Source organism: Psittacula echo (genome assembly GCF_963264785.1).
Source record: "Psittacula echo genome assembly, chromosome: 2".
NCBI classification, from domain to species: domain Eukaryota; kingdom Metazoa; phylum Chordata; class Aves; order Psittaciformes; family Psittacidae; genus Psittacula; species Psittacula echo.
This window is the reverse complement of record NC_137737.1, coordinates 52,734,552-52,755,438: the sequence shown is the minus strand read 5'-3', so window position 1 is coordinate 52,755,438 and position 20,887 is coordinate 52,734,552. Positions and strand designations below refer to the sequence as shown.

The following is a 20,887-nucleotide window of genomic DNA, read 5'->3' as shown; positions in this document are numbered from 1 at the left end:
AAAATACAAGAAGAAAAAGAAGGTGCCGAAAAGGAGATGATTGTAGAAGAGCCCTCCCCTCCCCTGAAGAGCAACGTGCTTTGAATGAGGCTTCCCATCCTCTTCCACTCCGTCTCACACACTCTGTCACTCTGCCTCTCGCTTGTGCACACTGTTGGTATGCGACCTCGGAGGCGACTGCTCCGCCACCTCTGCCTGGGGAGCCGCTGACAGCCAGCGCCTGAGCCAGCCCCCCTTCTTTTTTTTTTCTCTCTCCCTGCTTTTGCAAACACACGCACACCCCCAAAGCACATTTAATGCTGATCCACTCAGGCGCCATTATCGGGGGTACGTCTTCGTGGAGTGTTTTGGTTCTTTTTTTTTTTTTTTCCTTTTTTTTTCTCCCCCCCCCCCCCCTTTTTTTTTTTCCCACTTTCCAACACTGGATGGTGCAGCATTCTCGGGCCTGTGGTGTTACGGCTCGGTTGCATTTTATTATTTATTTATCAATCTATCTTCTCTCCCCTCGTCACTCCCCCCTCTCTGCTCTCTCGATCCCCCCGCTTCTCTCTGGGTGCCAGTGCGGAGGACCGGAGAACAGGATCCCTCGCTCTCCCTTCCACTGATGTGGGACTGATCCTCACCCGCGTATAGCGTGCTGTAGCCAAAAAAAGAAGAGAGGAGGGGGAAAGGACAAAAAAAAAAAAAAAAAAAAAAAGAAAAAGCGAGGGAGACAGGGAGAAGCTTCTCTCTTTCCCTCCCTCCCCCTCGTTTCCCGCGGATTGACTTCATGGCTTCACTGTACCAGCGGTTCAGCGGGAAGATCAACACCTCCCGCTCTTTCCCCGTTCCCCCCGAAGCGAGTCACCTCCTGGGCGCCCAGAGCAGCGAGGAGGACGGCGCTGCCGGCAAGACCTCGCGTCCATTGCAACAGGAAAGCAGCCGGCCCCGCTTCCAGTACCAGTCGCGAAGTGACTGCGAGGAGGAGGATGTAAGCTCCGGTGTCCTTCGCGTTGGGTTGGGTTGTGGGTGTCGTCTCCCAGTCCCCCCGGGTGCCCGAGTGCCCCTCCAGGCTGGCAGCGATTTCCTGCTGTTTGTCCGCTCTTTCCAGCGGGTCTTTGTGTTCCAATTTTTCCCCCGAAGTACTAGCCAGGGACGGGACGGAGTCCGCGCTGCTCCCGCACCTCTCCCTGTCTCCTGGTTTCTTGCGCGGCTCTCCGCTACCGCGGAGCGGGGCTGAGGGCACCGGGTCAGAGCGCTTGGCAACAGCAAGTGCGAGCTCCAGCGGTTTCCCTCCAAGCGAGGCGACAAGCCCCCAGCCCCCCTTTTTATTTTTAATTGTTATTCCACGTTTTACCCTTCAACACTCCCCCGGGGCAGAAGGCTTCACCTCGTCCCTCCCTTCTCGCTTTCCCGTCAGCCTTCCCCCACCCCGGCAGCGGGGAAACTTTTTAACCCCCGAGCAGCCGTTTCGGGGCCTCTCCCTCTTTTTTCCCTCCCCGGCGCCCCTGGAGGAGCCCCCGCGGAGAAGGCGCAAACTTCGGCCACACACCTTCCGCTCCCGCGCTGCCTCGGAGAGCTGCGACTTCAGAGGGTGCATCTGCGTATCGCCTTAGTAACGGGTGACTTGCCAGACTGGAACTCGCTGCTGGGCCCGATGGGGTTAAACTAGCTTGTGTCGATGGCCCTTAGTTTGTTCAGAAGGCGGAAAGAGGGGATTTGGAAAGTGCAGAGTCGAAGAAGGGCCAGGGGTATATGAGACCAGGTGGCTCCCCATCGCGGGGTGGTATTAGGTTTGCAGAGGGATTTGAGTGTTTTGCCTCTCTGGAAGCACACACAAGGGGAAGCAAATGGCTGCAGATGAGATTTTTTTGGCTGTTAGAAGCAGTTCCTGCCAGGGTGGGACGCGTTAGCTTCGTGGCTGGGTTCAGCTCCGGCTCCGAGAACCCTCCCAGGAATGGCGATAAAGCAGGGCTGCCCCACTCGGGGAGAGTTGATTTTGCAGGGAAACTTCCCCGGGCTCTCTTTTAATTCCCCGCCCTTTTTCCCATCCCTTCGTTAAGACCTTCGCGGTCCGTAGAGCAAGTGCACTTTAGCCATGATGCAAATCGAACTTAACTTCCCCGAGGTGGCTGCCACGCCGGCGGCTCCCGGGGACCGGCGGTGTGTGGACCCCAGATTAACTGTTCCCCGTGACTCGCTCACTGGCAACAGTTTTGGCTCTGCCGCTCCTTGGTCCTGCCGGAGGGGACCCGTTGCGGTCCCCGTGCCCGGGCGCCCGCATCCACCAGTGACCGGGGAGGCGGGCCCCTTCCCGGCACCGTGCTGACTCTAGGTGTCGCTATGCGCCAACGGAGCGCCGGAGCTGGGCTCGGACACGTTTCCCTCATTATTTGACTCTTTTAATTTCGCTTTCCTGTATTTGGAGACGGCAGATGTCTGGAGCCGCTTCTCTGATCACCAGAAGCGCTGAGCCCGGAAGCGAAGGACTCAGCTTAGCATGTGCGAATGATCTGTGCTGACAGGCTCCAAAATAATATTAAGAAGAATAATACTGAACTACTTAAAAAGAGAGTTCATGGGGTTTTTTTCCCTTTTTTTTTCTTTTCTTTTTCTTTTCTCTTGTCAGGGTTTGTGTGTAGGTGGAGAACATTGTTGGGTGGTGCCATGAGTAGAAGGAAAGGTGCCTGCCTAGGTGTTTCCTGAAATCAAGTGCAAAAAATATGATTAGAAAAAGAGTTTTGGGGTGACTTCTAAATGCACGTGAATGTTTGGTGTGAATTATTTTTAAAGGAGGCAACGTGTCTAAGAAAGTGGAGTGGGCTGGGTTGGGCAGTTCAAGGGTGCTCCTGTCTGACAGAGACAGGGCAGCCTGCGCTGGGGGTCTTTGGTGGAAGGTCGGAAAGGTAGGAAGGGTAAAGTTGTGGTGAAGCCAGTGGTAATGGCCTTTAAAGCATGGATTGAAGGAAGAAGGGAAGGGATCTGGCCTGCGGGGAGCATGGAGGAGGCTGGCACGGGCCAGAGTGGGGCGGGACCGACGGAACTGTCCGCTGTACTGAACCTAGCTGTCCAAGAGACGTCAGGAACTGTCCGCAGTACTCAATACACACGGTCTGGCAGATGGGGCTATCCGCGGTGCTGAACCACCCTGTCCCAGTGCTGGAGGAGCTTTCCGTGGTGCTGAACAAGTCTGGCCAGGCGCCTAGATGAACTGGCGGCGGCCTCTTGCGCTTGGCTGTGGGGAGATAGCAGTGGGAAGATGTGGCTTCTCTCCTGAGCCCAGCAGCAGCAGGCCAGAATGAGCAAATGCAGCCCCGAGCATGAAATCTCTGAGGCAAAGGGAAAAATGAGGCAGGCAGCAGGCCAGGACCATGAAAAAAGGACCATGAGAGAAGGAGTGTGGTCTGTGCTGGGTGCCAAGAGTATGTGCTGTTGCTTATCATGGGGAAGGTCCTAATGAGGTGGCATTGGAAACCGCTGTCTAAGGTGGTTTGACTTCTGTTTTGTGTTTTACACACATACTATAGTAGAGCATTCCCACTGTCTTTCATCCTTCAACATTAATCTAGTAGGAAAATCCAGAGCTTAAACATATAGAAACAAAGTTCTGTTGCCTCTCCACACTTGAAATTACCAAAACAAACCTGAGAATGTTCTGTTCCTGACTTTGTAATGTGACTAATAATCAGGAGACATTCGAGTTTTTTAATAGGTTACTGATGATGATTTCCCCTATTGAAATGTTTGCTGCATTCAGTACTGTATTTTCTAAGCACCAGTATGGACCTCAGTGCAGTACAAAACAGAGGGAAAGACATGATCTTGCCTTTGAAGGTCACAGTATTGTTAGTAAGCATTTTGCCTACTGAAAGTACTACTGGTGGAAAATTACTAGATGAAACCTATATGAAGTCAAAGAGGAAGCAGTAACTTTGTAATAAAAAAAATTTAAAACAAAGACAATTGTGATTTAGTATGATAATTGTGATTTAGTATGACAACTTTGCTTTACAGCTACCATCAAAATGGACTTGAGAAACATTTTTTTTGTAACATGAAAGCATAGCAAAACAGAAGTCACAACATTCTTTAGCATTTTAATGAGTTTTTATACTGTTTCAAATCATGGTTGGTATATGAGAAAATGTACATAGTAGATCTAGCTTATCAACAAACCTGGGTTTGATATTGCAAATTCTTCATGTTAATTATTAGCCTGATGTTATTCATGTTATTTATGGGAGGAGTAATGAGGAAACTAGGTCATATATAAATGACCCCAGAAAACCGTTTCCCAATTGACTCTGTAGCAGTATTGATACTAAAGTTAATTATTGCAACAGTTATAAACTAACTTCTGATGACATTTTTGCTTTGTTATAGGATTACGTTTTCACTAAATCAATTTAGATATGAGAAAATACCTGTTAAGACTCTTAGTAAAATCTAGTGTGGTGGTATAGCAAATCATGAAGAATTTTAGTACCTTAGTTCTCATTTTTAGAGAGATGAGGTTAATGCTTTTCAGATTGTACTGTGGAAGGGTTTTTCTCCAAGATGTTGAGTTGAGATTTTTTATCTTTTCCAAGCTTTTTCTTCTTTGGCATCACGGTGATTAATGAGTTTAATTTTTGCAGGCAACTGCCAGGAGGTGCTGAGTAAGATGTATCATGCTGATTGTGTATAACCCCGTTCCTTTTAATTACTGGGATGATAACAATGCATTAATCAGGTGCATAAGAAATTCAGCAGTTTTCTGTAACACAGATATTGATCTGTTTTATGAGGCACTGACTATAAAATGATGATCACAGAACTCCTTTTTAAATTAAATTTTGTATGTGTTAAAACTATTGAACCCTGCACTAAAACATCGTAAAGCTTTTCTATATCAAGAGCCAAATGCTGCTTTCTTACAGGTTCATTGCTTAGACAAAAGTCCTATTGGCTTTAATAGGAGACTTAAACATACTAAAATGGCCAGACCCAAAGTCCAAAAGCTTTAATTACTGTGAATATTTTTTCCATAACTGAATTCTGAATATTTCCTGCTTTCCTGCGTTTGCTTAAAATTGCATTTGGCAATATGTTATACTGTGCTAGTTTTACAAGTGATTATTCAGACTGATTTACATTTTGAGAAACTTTTCATTCAGATATAAATAGCGATAATTTTGAAATGCTTCAGAAAAACTGTGTTTCCTGCTTGAATAAATTAAGGATTAAGTATATCAAATATTATTTGTTAATGGAGTGAGTCTGAGAAAGCAAGAATCAAAGCCATTAGTGTAAAAAACTGTAATTTGATATGTCAGACTTGCTGTTGCATGTAATTGAAAGTGTTAATTTTCAGTTCATTATTTGTCTACTGGGAAGAGGTATTGCCTCCTAGAAATGTGTCAAGGACAGTGTTTCAGAAGGGTTGAAGCTTGAGCTGCAGACAACAGGCATTTCAGATATACTGTGATCTTTTCCCAAAGAGATGAGTGGTTGGTTTGTGTAGAAGGGTTTGTAGGACTGCAAGAATCAAAATATTACAGTAAGATAGAGTAATCTGGATTGTAACCAAAAGTCTATCTACAGATCTGAACTGCTGTGCTTATTGGCAGAAACTACTGTTTAAGTCTGAAAGAATCTCCTGTCTCTTCTCGGTGAGTTCTTGGATGCTGAACTCAGTTATCCTATAGCCATTAAGATATAGAGAGCTGGGACTAGTTCTTTCAGTGGAAAAAGTTAGGATCTACTGACATTCTGTAAGGTCACCTCTTGAAATTAATAAAAATTACAGCTTACTTCCTTCAAAAGAAATAATTATAAACCTTGTAGCAGTCATGGGGTTTATTTGCATGGAAGCCTGAAGTGATTACTGAATAATGGACACTGATCTGGAGGTGATGTATTTTTTATACTTTGCTTTATAGCTATATTTAGAATTAAACCACCTTATGATATTTGCTGCCAGTTTAAAATCAGGCTCTGTTTCTGCAATCTTTACTAGCCATGATGATGATGTATGCACTAAAAAAAATCTGCCAGAGAGAATGTATTTTTAAGTATTCAGGAATAACCATGTGAAAAGGCTGAATCATCTCTCCAGTAGTAGTGAACTGTGCAATATGTTTGGATACCTCATGTAGAGTACTCAGTTTATGTTATTTCTATTGAGTTAGTAGCTAGTAGCTCAAGTGCAGAAGGCACTGAACCCAGGGTCCGAGCAACTTGAGTTGTTTTTCAAGGGGCTTTCAAAGTCACAGGGGATGGAGAAAAAGCCTCATGAGTGTGTGCTACTCTACGTTCCTCTGTACATTTTTGTTTCAGAAAAGGCCAGAAAGAAGACAGTTCATAGGGTGTCCATCACAGCTCTGGGAGTCAGAAGATTTTGCCCCTTGAAATAAAACCCAATACATTAATTTGGGCAAATATATTTATGCTTGTGATGGTCCAGCAAAATCCTCCATTAAAGTTCATTAACTGCAAGTTGATTTTAGTGGGATTTTTGCCTGAGGTGCTGAGTGATTCCCAGCTCCTTGCCCTGATGTACGTGCATTTCCATCCTGTAACCAAGGGGTGGCAGCGTGTCTTGATTCCTCTATTCCTGTAGAGCTCTTTGCATTTCACTGCTTTTATAGTAAAGCACCAACCAGCACTTGTTTACTTACTCATACCTACACGAGGGTTACATTCCTTATTTCTCTTTTCTTTCAGGGGAAAATAAACCCCCCAGTCTTTTCCCAAAAGCCTCTTGCACTCATACGGGGTTGTGATACAGTGTAAATTTTTCAAAAGTACACATAGATAATTTAGGTTGGTAAATTCAGGGGTTTTGAAAATAAATTTGTGGTCAAATCTAGAAATATGTATTGGAATCTATTTCCTAGTTAAGTGCATCAATACTTATTTTGGATCAGGTTCTTACTCACTTATGTGCCTTTGAAAATGTTATCTGTATTCATTAAATTATGGGTGTTTGATAATGATGAGATTCAGTGTGGGCGAGTTAATTGAATTAAACATATTTTGAGGCTGTACATTAGTTTATATGAAGAAATTTAGTGTGTCTTTACTGCCAGTATGTAACTAAAAATGAGAGTAAGACATGGGCATTGGGCACACGTAGGTTTTGCAGGACAGAACAGTGTAGAAGGGAACAGAGAGAAAGTGTAGTGGTGCAGTCCAGTAAGGTGTTTTGAAGTGTGAATGGGCTGTGGGTTTTGTGTAGTGGAAACGCAAGCCTTTAACAACTTTTCCACCTGTAGAATGTTTGAGAACCTTAATTTCCCACATTCAACTGGAGTTTAGTTACTTCTTGGCTTCTAAGCACTTTAGAGCTCTTTCATACTTTGTTTTGTTAAAATAGCACATGAAAGTCTTCCCAAAGATTATAGCAAAGATTAATACCATTTTTAAGCCTCAGGGAACTTGTAATGTGGAGCCAGGGAGAGAGGAAGAGAGGTGTCTAATACTCAACCTCGTTGCAAGCAGTAAGTTTAAGAAAAGCTAATGGAGTGTGTGAGATAATGTGGAAAAGGTCAATATTGTGAATCTCTGCTGATGAAATCTTATCAGATTTTCATTAAGAATGTTTTTGATTGCTTATCACTTACATAGTGTAAATTATTTTTCTCCAAACAAAGTGCTTATTTAGGAGAGCTCTTTTATTACATAGTCTTCCACAAGTGGCTGTCTCTGTGCCTTTTAAAGCTGCATTTATTTTCTTAACTTGGAAAATTGGAGGCTGAGTTTACACATTGTCTCATAAACATTGCATCTCAGCTCTATGGCAGTGTTGGGTTGCTGTGGCTCAGCCCTGTGAACTACTGCAGTTTCTGGTTCTGGACCACAGGGACTTTAAGACTAAAAATTACTTCAGTTATCACCAAGGATATTCTTACAGGTGCAAACTAATTTTGAAGTACAGCACATTTAAGTCTTTACTGTATCTAGCACTCATCAGTGACAGTTTCCATGTGACATTTCAAATGTCTGATGTTTTCCGCTAGCTGTTTAATGGTTTGGAGCTTGCTTTGAAAGAAAGGAGATTTAAAGTGTCTAAAGGAAAGATAGTAATAGTTTCATTATATAATATTTCTGGCGTGTCACTGTGTTTCTTTTTCTTTTCTGTATTTGTCAGTAGCATCTGCTCCAGTATTTCAAGTAGATTTCACTCGCGGCAGACCTCAAAAGCAAATGCAAATTTCTCCCCAGGCTTGCTATCTTGGACGTAAAGAGCTACATGAAATGGAAAAGCAGCAGTGGGAAATGCCTGATAACCTCAGTTTTAGTTATACCACAGTCATTAATTTTGAAGTGTTTATGACAAAAGTATGTATGTGTTCCTTATTTTCCATTAAAATGAGCTTCAGCTCTCTATAAGAAAGTAACTGTGGTATTTTGTTCAGAGGAGAAGTGAAACCTATGGAGACTGAGCAATTACAGATATTACTGCAGTCTCCAAGCTGTAGATCTGAAGACACTTGGTGAGCAAAGCTAGCTGCAATTTACATGGGATCCGTGTGCCTGCTGCTTTCCTCCCATTCTGGCAGAGGCAGAGGGAGAATAACGTCCACCATCTGGGCAGCAGCAGGAGACTTGGTACTGTCTGTTGTCCTTTCTCAAGGGTGTAAGCAGTGATTTGCAGAGCCCAGGCATATAGAGTTTGTGTCTGTGAAGATGAACTCAAGTGTTCTGCATAGTCTCTTGCTAAGGTGGGCTAAAGACGACTTAGATTTTTATGGCCAGCCTTTAGCAGAAGGAAAAATATGAACTCCTGGAAGTAGCGAACCAAACATTTATGCTTGAGCCAGGGTCATAGAAAAGTAATCTGGTGGCAGCTGCTGCTACTGCTGGCATCTAGGGTGTTTTGGGAGGTGGCTCTGGGATGGATGGCTCTTCCCATTTGCTCCCCAGGCCTCCCAGTACCTGAAGAGCAATAGAGGCTGCAAGCACAGCTCAGTTCTTCCTCTCTTCATTTCTCCAGCCCTACCTCATGGGAGAAGAACTCAGTTTTGTTTGCACTGCCAGGAAGCCATGAGTCAGTTCTTCCTCACTATCTAACAGGTGGCTGCTGGCAACCTTATCTGTCTCCTCCCTGGCGCCTAAAGATGGATCTCCCAGCAAAAACCTCAGATGGCTTTTCTCCAGCTGCTTCACAGTGACATGCCCTCTGGCATTACAAAATGCAAGTATCAGCTGCTGCCCGTCTCCCCTGCCTCCTTTCCTCTCAGGACAGGCAGGGTAGGTTATCTTGTGTTCCAGAGGAGCACAAGGAGCCTCAAGCAGAGAGGAAAGAGGATGTTGGGATCTGCTTTAAATAGTGCTTGACCTCTTGCATAAGAGATTGATTTTCTCAAGATAAGGTTATTGCATACACAGCTCTGAGATTTGCACAGATTGCTCATGGGATTATGTTTCATGTGACTGTAGAATCCTATCTTTATTTGTTTGTCATTTATTGCTAAATCCCTTGTCATGTTTCTGCATAATCTATATGAAATATGGTTTGTCTTTGGTTTTGTTTTTCTCATTTCTTTTAGGTGCCAAAAAAGAAAGGTAATATTTACAAGACCAAACATCTATTGTATTGTTGACAGGAAAGCTGTAGGAATCAACAACCATGTTGCCATAAAGACATGAACAGTTTATAGTGAACCAAAGATTTCCACTTCTACTATTCTTCCTGCTAGACATACTGAATGTAAGCACTTGATACAGTTCTTCTATCTGTTCTATATTAACCTTTTTTATTTTTTTTTTTAATTTGGTTGTTTGTAATCCCAAATACAAGAAGAGGCACAGAAAATGCTGAAGGTATTTTAGTGCTCTACGATGGCGTCTCTAATAAGGTGTGTGCTGTTAAGGCAGCTTTTTTGTTCTGTTGTGAACTGCAGCACAAACACCACTTATCAAAATGTGTACAGTGATTCATGGCAAACAAAAGTAATTAATAAAGAGTGAAGTAGCCAAGGTTTAGGATCACAGTAACCCAATCTATTGTACCTGCCTCTCTATGTTCGAGTTTGGTGTGCTTGGAAGAGGCTTCTTCAAGGAGTGGGTAATTCTCACTGATTCCTGGGCACACTTCTATACTTTCTGTTCGAGGTGGCATGGACCTGTGATAGAGCATTGGAATGACCATTAGGGAAGTCTTGCCATTCCTGGGTCTGCCACTGACCTGCTGCATGACCTTCAGGTAATTATTTTTCCCTCTGGGGCTGGACTGCATTTTCGGACACCACAAGGGAATCAAGGTCGTGACTTCATTTGTGGCTTCACTGTGGTTGTGCAGAATTAAATAAGTTTTGCTTTTGGCCCAAAGCTTTTGGCTAAATAGAACCCATAGAAACATGAGATTATTAATAATTAGCAGTGTGGTCATTAATTCTGACAGTGGCAACATTTGTGGGAGCATTGCTAGTAATCAAAACAGGGCTGATTGTGCTTGTTTATGGTGGGCTAAAGGTCTTTCTCATTGCAGTGTTTCGCGGGCAGTGCCAGGAGCCAATAATCACTATAATGCACATTTTTTCTTTTAGCTGAGAAAAGCTAATAAGCATCTGTACTTTTGAAAATGTCAGATTGAGCCAAAGTGCATGCAATTAGATAAGGATAATGTAGCAGATAATAAGAAGATACATGACGCTGGATGAACAGTTATCAGACTGTTGTGCTTTGGCTGCTAAAGTGCTATGTGTCATAGGAAAGAAAGGAGTTGTTGGTTGAGGGAAAACATGCCACAAGTTGTCAGAGATGGAAATGTGAGCTAATGTGGTAAAGTGACAAGGTTAGTCCTGGGGGAGTCGAAACATACATGTCAGGCTCTTGATAGGTGGAAGGGTTGTCAGGGTTAAAAGTCATGTACTTGGGAAAGGCCACTGAGAAAGAACAAAGGAAGCAAATGTGGAAAGGAAGATGGGCAGAATGGAATAATTTGCCGTTGATGTCTTTATGGTTTATTTTTTTCCTGTTTTCAAAGACTCTGTGTCTTGTATGTGTGATGGCTGGGCTATTCTGGCTGCTTTAGTGTGTTAAAACCTTTATAAGGCAACTTTTTAGCCCAAAAGGAGATACAGCTTTGATGCACTGATTAAGAGGCTGGCTGTGAATTTTCAAGCAGTGTCCTCTGTTTAATTTGCCACTTGGGGAAAGAATGAGGCAGACTGCAAAAGCAAGAAAAAACAGCAAGAGGATGAGACAAGGGACAGTGAAGAGAAAGAAGAGAGGCAAGCTGTGATGCACAGAAGTGGAAGCCAGCTCTGATACTGGAAGCCACTAAATTTTGCTTCTAAAATACTTTATGCTGTAGGCAAGATATTTCTTGTGGCTGAGACAGAATATTCTACATTTGCTGTTTCCCCCTACTAAGCCTACTTAGCTCTGGGCAGGAGGGCAGGTTCTCTTTAATCTGGGAGAAGAGGACTTTTTGTCTTGTATGTTTTCCTGAAACGTCTTTCCCACCCTTATCCCACCTCTGTTGAAGTGCTCTGATGTCCCCAGAAGGGAGAAGTTGGATGTAATTTCTCCCATATTTTGGTTCTATGATAATTTTACCAGTGCATTTTCTCTTTAGAATGCTTCAAGTATTTCATACCTTTATAAAATACCTGACCAAAAAGCTGGTTTTGTGTAGCTGTTATCCTCTACTCTTCTGTAATGTTTTTAAGAAGATATTCTATAAATACTTAATTAGTGACCAGTTATGTAGTATTACAGCTGCAATCTCAGGGAAAAAAAAAAAAAAAAGTTATCCTTATGAAGCATTTGCATTGTGGGTAAAAATTCAAGGTATATTTTGGCACTTACAAAATATTGTCCCTTTCCATTTCCATTTCCAACACTATATATCCCTTTTTTGTGTAACTTCAGCCTAGATTAACAGTGTTTGCATTACAGGGTTGTACAGAAGCATGTGGTTTCATGTATGGATTTGAAGAGATCTCAAGGAGAATCTTATATCATCAGGCCTTCACTTACAAATGGGAGCTGAGAGTTTCCCATGCTATCACTTGCATTCCTACATTGTGTTGACATGATTGCAGTTATGTGGCTTTTCAGGCTGAGTCTTTATCTTTCTTGGCCTTTCACCATTATATAAGGCTGCTCAGCTAGGAGATCTGTAACTTAAAAGCATATTTTCTATACCCCTTTATTCTTGCATTCAGTCATTCTGGGAGACTCTTGTCCAGGTCTATCAATGTGGATTTGCAAGAATGGAGTTCATGGCATGGCCTTGGATCAGGCTTCTGGTAAGAAAGCTTTCAGAAAGCATCACTCAAACACTCACTGTCTGTGAGCACTTAAGCTCAATGTGGGTTGAAATTCTGTTCCTGTGAATGTTCAGGGAAGGTCACTTAGCATGCTTCTGGGATGCAAATTCAGAACATGTGTAAACATGGCCAAAAGTATTTACTTTTGTGGGTATTTTTCTCTTTGATTTGTTTTTACAGTTTGGTCAGCAAATTTTATGCTCCTCAATAAGGCTATTCTTTTCCAGGCATTGGGCAAGCTTCATATTAGAGGAGAGGGAGAAGAGAGTCATCTGTTTTGTCTCATATCGGATCATGAGGGAATACTCTCTCTCACAGATACAAGGATGCTCATAGCAACTGCACAGCTCTGTAGTGGCTTTCTCTTTGGATGAGCTAGAAAGAAGTGCCTCATAGCACTAGAGAGAGAAGGTGAAGGTTAAGAGCAAGGTTAAAGCCAGTTTGATCCCAGTCTAAATCTGCATGTGAAATCCCTCAAATTACAACCATGTTCCTTCACTGTTTCCTCTTGTCTATGCTAAGCTTTTGGAAGTGGGCTTTTGGCAGACAGCACAACGCTGTTGGGCTGGAAAAATACATGAGAATGCCATAGTCAGCTTTTTAACTGTGCAATTTAGTATAAAATGTAGGGAGCAGCAGTGTGAATCAGAGGATTGAATTTGCTCAAAAAGTTCCATAAAAGGCTCCTCTTTTGCTAAAGACAGATTGTACCAGTCCAACCTGAAAAACTGTAATTTAATTTGAAAGCACCATTCTGCATTCCTTCCACCTGATCTCAATTGGTGACAAGCCATAAAATTTCTCTGTGGTCCACTGGAGTTCAATAGATGAGGATTTCCTAACTTCATAATATTAAAAGCATTCCAAATGTATATTATTAGCAAGGCTCTGTGAGACAACTCAATCAAAAGGCTTTGGTGCCTTTATGAAGGATTTGGTGAGCATTGCTTGAATGACAGATTGCTGAGATAGATATTAATTGAGGGGAAGACTAATCAAATGCAAGGCTTTATGCTTAAAGTAACTTAAAGAACAAATGATAGCACATGTGTGTGATAGAGATTTTTTACAGTTTGCCACAATACCATGTAGATGAATTGTACAAGGATCAGTGTCTCTAGCAGTGATGAGATCTGTGTGGCTGATTCTGGCATCAGCCCACTCCTGTGTTTTTCAACTAAGTGCCTTGGACATCCCCAGAAAGCAGAAAGAAGTAGGTTGGTTTTATGCATACTGCCTGCATCTCATCTAGAAAGCTCTTCCACCAGCATGCTGTATCAAACCAAAAACTGAAGCCACTTTCATCTAATATTTGTAAGTGATGAACCATTCCAGGACCATTCTGTTCTTTTCAAGGCATTTCTACAAACAAAAGAAGAATGATTGATCAGCTCCTTGCAAAATACATTTTGGGCATTAGAGACTGCCTTCCCTCTATCCCTCTCTCCCATTTCATATGTGCTGGCTCTGACTTTCCAAACACACAAGGCAGTGTGACTATTTCTATTTTATTTTCTGTTTCATTTATTTTCATGAATGCCAGACAGAGGCTTGTTAAGGGTTGAGCAGGCAATGATGTCTGGAAATGGAGCCTTATAACCTCAGTTTGGATACAAAAAAATTCTAAGATGGGGTGAAGAAATCTGGTGGCTGCTTTAAGTCAAATGGGTTGTTGTTTGTGTATGGATTTTGCTAAACTTTCTGATGAAAACTTAGAATAAATATCTGTCATAGTTAGTGCTTCCTTCTCTTTTCTTCCCTGGAGCTCAAAACACTCCAGCAAGGTAGATCACCAAAATCTGTATTTTGCTTCACAGTGACATAATTTTCAGAGATTCTGAGTGTAAATTTATGTGCTTGCTAAGAGGCAAGGAGGCTTTTCATACTTAATGGGTCTTACCTGTTATGAAAGCAGGAAATTAGAATTTTGTATGACTTGGTCTCTCCCCTTTGCTGGTAATGGTGGAAATGGAGAATCTGCCCATCCTCAGGATATTTATCTAGCAGAAAGTTTCATTGACAAACACAGGCATTCCCAGCATTTTTCTTGCTCAGCTTCAATAATCACTTTTTCGCATTTATTCAGGTCAGTGGGCCCTTCTCCAGAGACAGTAAAGTTTTTTTAAGATGAAGGATATTGTTGGAATATGAATAGATGGCTGTAATCTGGCCGTAAATTGGTTTAGGCTGGGAATTATAAGATTTCTAAGATCTTGAGCGTTGGCATATTGGAAGAGTCTTCCAGGAAGAATGGGCAAAGATAAAAGTAATATCTAGCTTTAAGATAGATCTCAGTAACTCTATTTTTATGGGATTATATACTTGCCCTTGGAAGCAGAGAAAAGATAAGGTCCCCTTTTACAACTAAATCTATTGAAATTTTGAATGCAGCCAGTGAAGAGGTCTCTGCCTCCAGCTAGGTAACAGGAGCTTCAGTTTTAATTATGCAGGCTAAACATCTTTTCAAAGATCTCCTGAAGGGGAAAGGGGAAAAGGTTATTACACTCAGTATTTGTTAAAAGAAAAAAAAGAAGTAGTAATATGAGTTACACAGTGTTGAATTCACCCTTTGCACATATTTTTAAGATTGTTCAGTCAAGTCTATTCTAAAGTTCCTGGCTTGCTGCATTTTAAACTTATTGTGTCAGGTGTATCGGGTATATGATATTTCTCTAAGCATTTCTCACTATGTCCCCTGTAGGGCAAACATTTTTACATTTCAAGAGGCTAGATATTAAGAGATCTGTCTCTACAAGGGCAGAAGCATCTATAGGCATTTAAGTTGCAAATGGGCTGTGTGGGCAAATTTAAATCAGAGCAGTTCTTTTTTCCTTACTGTTACAGAATTGTATGTTCTTGTTTCACCAAAGTGCTTTACTTTAGTGTTTCTACAGAATCCCAGGACCCTTTTCAGACCTTTGCCTATCTCTGTAACAAAGATATGGCTGAGATGTTACTGGAAGAATATCAGCCAGCTTGTTTTGTGTTATAGGACCACTATAGTGTAATCTCAATGCAAATTATCTCTGGATTATGAGAGTTGCAGATCTGGGTTTCTAAAGAGAATTTAGTAGCTCAGTACATCCAAATGATCAAGAAAATTAACTCAGAGTTTGAACACCCTTAATAGATATTTCTTTTCTTTAATATAAATGATCCCTAGGCCACAAGAGCAGTGCTGTCTATGTGACTGTGCTGTCTGTAAGCACCCAAATCCATTAGTCTCTCTGTGAATCAGAAGCAAGCAGAGACAGAATGCACCTGGTGCCCTTCAAGTGCTTATTGCATTATGTGTGTTCTGAGTGGGTTTAACATGCATTGGAAAGTTTGAGTCCGTTATAAAATGCCAGTTATTTTAGAAACTCTGCCTGGAGGAGGCAAAACTGCCCTCTTGCTATGTGATGCTTTAGCAGCTGTGGCATTCACCTGGTAAGAAGTCTGGGTTTGGTTCTCATCCTTGTTCAAAACCCCATCTCCCAGGATGAGCTCTTGGCTGTTCCAGCAAACCCAGAAGGGCTTTCCTCCCTCTTGACCTTTTTCAAGACAGGAAAGGCATGTGAATTGGAAAGGAAACTGAGGGAAAGTGAGCAATGCTCTGCTGTGTTGGGAAGAGCTCTGAGGTGTAGGGCTCTGCTCTTCAGCAGATAAAGAGTGTACAAAATGCCCAATCAGGGGTACCACACATGCCGGGCAATTCCTGTTAGCTTCTTCCCCTCAGTACCTCTAATGCTGATTTTTCAAGCTTACAGTGGGCTCTAAATGTTGATAATGTAGTTAACCAGTGCCTGGTTTGTAAGCAGCTGTGTCCTTTATTGCTTCTGGCCCTGAGCACTTTTGAAAATTCGACCTTCGGCACAGACTTGTTTAAAGCTAATGTAGCCACTTCAAATAAAGCAATGAGAGGCATGTGTGTGAAGATATCTAATGTTGCAAGACTACTTTAAGGCAGCAAGTTTCTTAGCAGTTACTCCAACATCACCAGAGAAGGGCCCCCTCCCTTTTTGGACAATGCAGGAGGGGAACAGCAAAAGTAGAGGTTTCTGAAATGGGTGTTGAGGGAGAGGTGGTGATGCTATATCAATGCAATTAGAGGCAATGCAATTAGGCAGGGAATGCAGATGATAGCTTCTCATAAGTGTGAAGAAGTGTTTTGGGTGCACAGTACAGCAGATATGTTGGTGTGGTGGGAATTGCCAAAGTAATCTCCAGTTATCTCGTCCTAGCAGCAGGGGGAAAGCACGCTGCACGTGAGCCATAAGTCGGCAAACACTGTGACTGTAGCACGTGACTGGGAGTTAGAAAACTGTCTTCTGTTCCTGCATGCCATTTAATTTTTCAGGAGCTTTTAAATCCTTATGTGGTATTGGGCAGATTTTCCAGAAGATTTTAGTTATGCAATAAAAGCCATCTGATACTATTTCTGCACTGATAGTAAGATGAAGCATTCTTATTATATCCTGTAATCTGCCTTGTGCTTTCTATTCTTCATGGGTTTTCTAAGCCCTGGGCTAAAAGGCATTGTGATAGGAATGATTCACTCAACAAAATGTCCAAACTGTGAAGCACTGAAACTCCTGCCTCTTTTAGTACTTCTCAAGACAGCAAAGATCAAGCGGTACAGCTTATACTGCTTGAAAGTGCTAATGTATGTTGAAGACTCAGAATTTTCATGGTTATTTGAGCTGGAACTTCACATGCCACCAAACACACAGTTGATCTAAATCAGTACCTCCCCAGGGCCATGTCTGCCCAAGGGATGAGCTTTCGTCATGCCAAGGCAATATGTGCATGGACTAATGTGGTACTCTTGTGGAAGAGCTGAGGGTACCGCCAGCATTGGGTTGTGCTGAGGCAGTGCCAGCTTTCAGCTGCTGCTCATTCATATTAGTCAGAACTAATTTATCTGCTGATTACTCATACAGCTGTAAACTTTCTGTCACTGCTAGCAGTTGTTGGGGATTTTTTAGGTATCTCTGCATGGTAGTACAATATACATCAGAGAAATGATCACCACGTCAGGCACTCAAAAAATGTAGACAGTGCTGGACTTAAAGTTGTCAGTGAATCCCTTCATGCAACTTTTTCTTGTATTCGTTACTCTGGTTTCCATGTGTGCCTTATGTTAGTCTTTAATTAAATGATTGCATGAGATTGTGTTGGGGTTTTTTTGCACAGGAGACTTTTCCATGCTCACAGTAGTTTAATAAAAAACTCTTCAACGTTTCATTCCCCTCCCTATTGTTTAGTTTATGGCCATAAGCCTTAATCTGCACTCCCTTCAGATACTGTTTAATTTTCTCATCTGCTCTTCTCTAGCATTTACTGCCACAGTATTTGAATGCGTCTCAAAACTTAGTGCATTTGTTTTCACAAGATGGCTGCTGAGCATGAGGACAGGTTTATTCCCATTCCACTGATAGTGAATTGAGGAACAATTTAATACATCTAGAATATCTTGATGTGGGGACTATTTTTATGGGAATCTGTAACCTCAGGAACAATGCTGACAATGCATTTCTACAGGTAGTATCGGAAGTCCCAGAGGTGAACGTTTGTGAAGTAAGTAACGCTGTAGAGCTTAGCAGAATTCAGCTTGAATGTTTTGCCCAGCATCACAGAATCTGGTTGTATGAGAGACAGGGAAATCATCCGTGTCTTCAGGATGTCAGCCCACTTGCTTAGTCATGAAACTGTTCTTTCTCATTCTTTCCAGCTCAATACTTCATTTACTGCATGATTGGTTTTTTTTTTCAGCCATGTATGTCATCATGGGCCCTACTAATTCCCTCACGAGGCAATGGCTTTTGTAGTGGAAAACCCTGTGTGCTTGAAGACAAGGCTAAGTTAAGGTTACATTAGGCTGTATCAGTTCTATATAAACCCTAGATATTGTGCTGTACTTAGTTTTAAAGCAAGACTTGTGGGGAAAAGTAATATCTTCTATTAGGTTAACTGGTCTTGTGGGTAGACAAACCTTCTAGTGCATGAACCCTTCAGATTTGAAGCCTTTCCTCTTACATCAGTTGACTTAATGGCACTTCCTCTTACAAACCCTGTCTCTTTTATGTCCTCAAACCACTGAGTCTTCAGAAGCAAGCTCATCTTAAAAAAGCAAGCAGGAAAACAAGAGATGATGTTACATGACAGCAAATGGAGTCCCCAATGATTCATCAGTGGGAGAGTGTGACCACAGACTGTCGAGTTAATGGAGTAACAGAACAGTTTTGTTCTCATTCTCACTAAGAATGACCTATTGTGGGGAAATAGGTCCATCTTTTCTCTGTAGTTTCATAGCTGTCAGGACACTGGAAGTATGTAGTATTCTGGGAATCCTGAATTCTTTTCTGATAGCAAAGAATGTATTTTGGTAATTTCTAATTAGGAAGTTTGGTAACAATCTGTCCTGGTTCAGCTGTAGCAGTCATTTTTTCTACTGGTGCAGTGCTGTGTTTTGACTTTTGGCCTGGGAATAATACTGATAAAAGCCGATGTTTTCAGTTGCTGGTCAGAATGTTTACCCTGAGCAAGGACTTTGTGAGTCTCATGCTCTGCCAGGGAGGAGGAGAAGCCAGGAGGAAGCAGAGACAGGACACCTGACCCAAACTAGGCAAAGAGGTATTCCATACCACAGCATGTCATGCCCAGGATGTAGAACTGAGAGTTCCCGGAAGGGCTGGAGATCACTGCGGGGTGGGGGCGAGGTACCGGTTGGTGACCGGTTGTATTCTCTTCCTTGTTATTTCCTTTATCATTATTACTGTTAGTGGTAGCAGTAGTGATTTGTGTTATACCTTAGTTATTAAACTGTTCTTATCTCAACCCGTGGGAGTTGCATTCTTTTGATTCTCCTCCCCGTCCCTCCAGAAGCGGAGGGAAGAAAGGTGGGGGGGGAAGTGGACTTCGTGGTTCTGATTTACAGCCTGGGCTTAAACCACGACACAATCTAATTAGGAAATTAGATCAGCTGTCTCTGACACATTTCCACTATCTGTTCTCCTTTAGTATGCATCTGTCTGTCTTTTGTGCCATGCTTTAACAAGAAATTATTTTTGGTAGAACTTACCTTTCTGTTGGTATTCATACAGTTCCTGGCACAGAGAGGATGTGGCTTGTGCTGGGGTAGTTAGGTAAATTTGGCTGAGCTGTTTTCGAAATGAATTGTAATTTTAAATTTATTTTTTTCCCCCCAAAATTCTGTAATTTCAGTTTTCATGAAACTGGCAAGATTGCTCTGACTTTATGGGCAGTTTTGGCAATAAAAAATTAATTTAGGCTAAATCAAAAAAGGAGAAGGAGGGAGTTGTTAGCAATCTGTTTGGATGGGTGAAATCATCTTTCAGAAAGTTTCCACAGGATTTTATGGCTCTGCCTTACAGAAACTATACCAACTTGTAGATATAATTAAAAATTCCCAGGAGCAAAGTTTTAAACCTAGGTATCAAATTTCCCCATGGTAGAGAATTGTTATTGTTCTCTGACCTACGTAATAATTTGAGTATTCCATGCAAAGTTGATCAACTCACACTGAGAAGAATGACAATATCCTCCTCCAGCATATTTCCAAAATCTTTAGCCTAGGATATGTCAGTATGAAATTCTGGAGGTCAAGCAGTAGAACAAAAACAACCAAGGTGAGAGAAGCAGCTTCCACAAATACATAAAAGTACAACTATTTTTTCATGATCCTTCTTGTTCTCACGCATGTTATTCTGGAATTTTATATTCTAATTGTTACTGCACCCAGTTTATTTCTACTGAAGCATTTCAAGAGACATTTATGTTTTGTGTCTTCAGTGGTTTTATTCCTAAGAAAGACTAGTTGAAATCTGTCTCCCATTCATCTTCCTGCTCTGTGGGATATCACGTCTGAGTTACATATAGGCAGAACTTCAGAGCTGATGTAACATACCTAGAGGATTTTCCTCCTTTTAATAAAACAGAGCATCCTTAGGGTTTTTGAACTGTTCCTGGAGAAGTCAATAGGAATAAATGTTCATTATTGCTTAATGGAAAACAGTCATCCTCCTGCTAAGAGAGAAATGTAGCACCGCAGGATTTTTCTTTTCTTCTTCTGTTTTTTTTTTTTTTATTGCTTTATATGAAAAAAATCTCCTTCCAAATTCTCTGAGGCTGGAGAAACTTCATATACCTAGAAAATAGAAATTTTACTGTGTCGTGAGTGGCTCAAAGAAGTATATTTGAGGAGGAAAATGAAACAAAACAAATGCAGGTTTCTGAATGAATGCAGACAAAATTATTCCTGTGTGTGCTCATAGGACATAAATGTTTTTTGGGAAGAAGATTTGCATAGAGTTGACCATGAAAAGGAAAACAAGTTTAAAGACTTTCTCTTTGGAGGAAAGCTTAAGAAGTGTGAGATTCCTGAGACCATTAAGAAGTCTTTCTGGAAAGAAAGTTGAATGTCTATTTGTGACCTGTAAATGTTTAGTACTTTGTGTTCAGGAACAATAAATTATGAGTTTAAGATCAGATTCAGCAGTATTTGGTGGTATGTCCTATGTTAAAAGGAATAGTTTTGAACTAGCTGGAGAAATAAGGTTGTTCTATTCACTGTTTTCCATAATTATGCTCAGTTTATCTGATTTTCAGGTCATAAGATTCTGCTACTTTAGAACCATGGTTTT

The 20,887-nt window shown here is 41.7% G+C and overlaps 1 protein-coding gene across 1 annotated transcript in view; it reads left to right on the top strand.

Annotated features, from left to right (window-relative positions):
• Positions 1-362: 362 nt before the first annotated feature.
• Positions 363-20,887, top strand: part of DPP6 (dipeptidyl peptidase like 6) — a 421,547-nt gene continuing 401,022 nt past the window's right edge. The window contains exon 1 of the mRNA XM_080609810.1: positions 363-970. Coding sequence (XP_080465936.1) covers positions 770-970 — 201 coding nt within the window. The 5' untranslated portion in view covers positions 363-769. The remainder of the gene's footprint in view (positions 971-20,887) is intronic.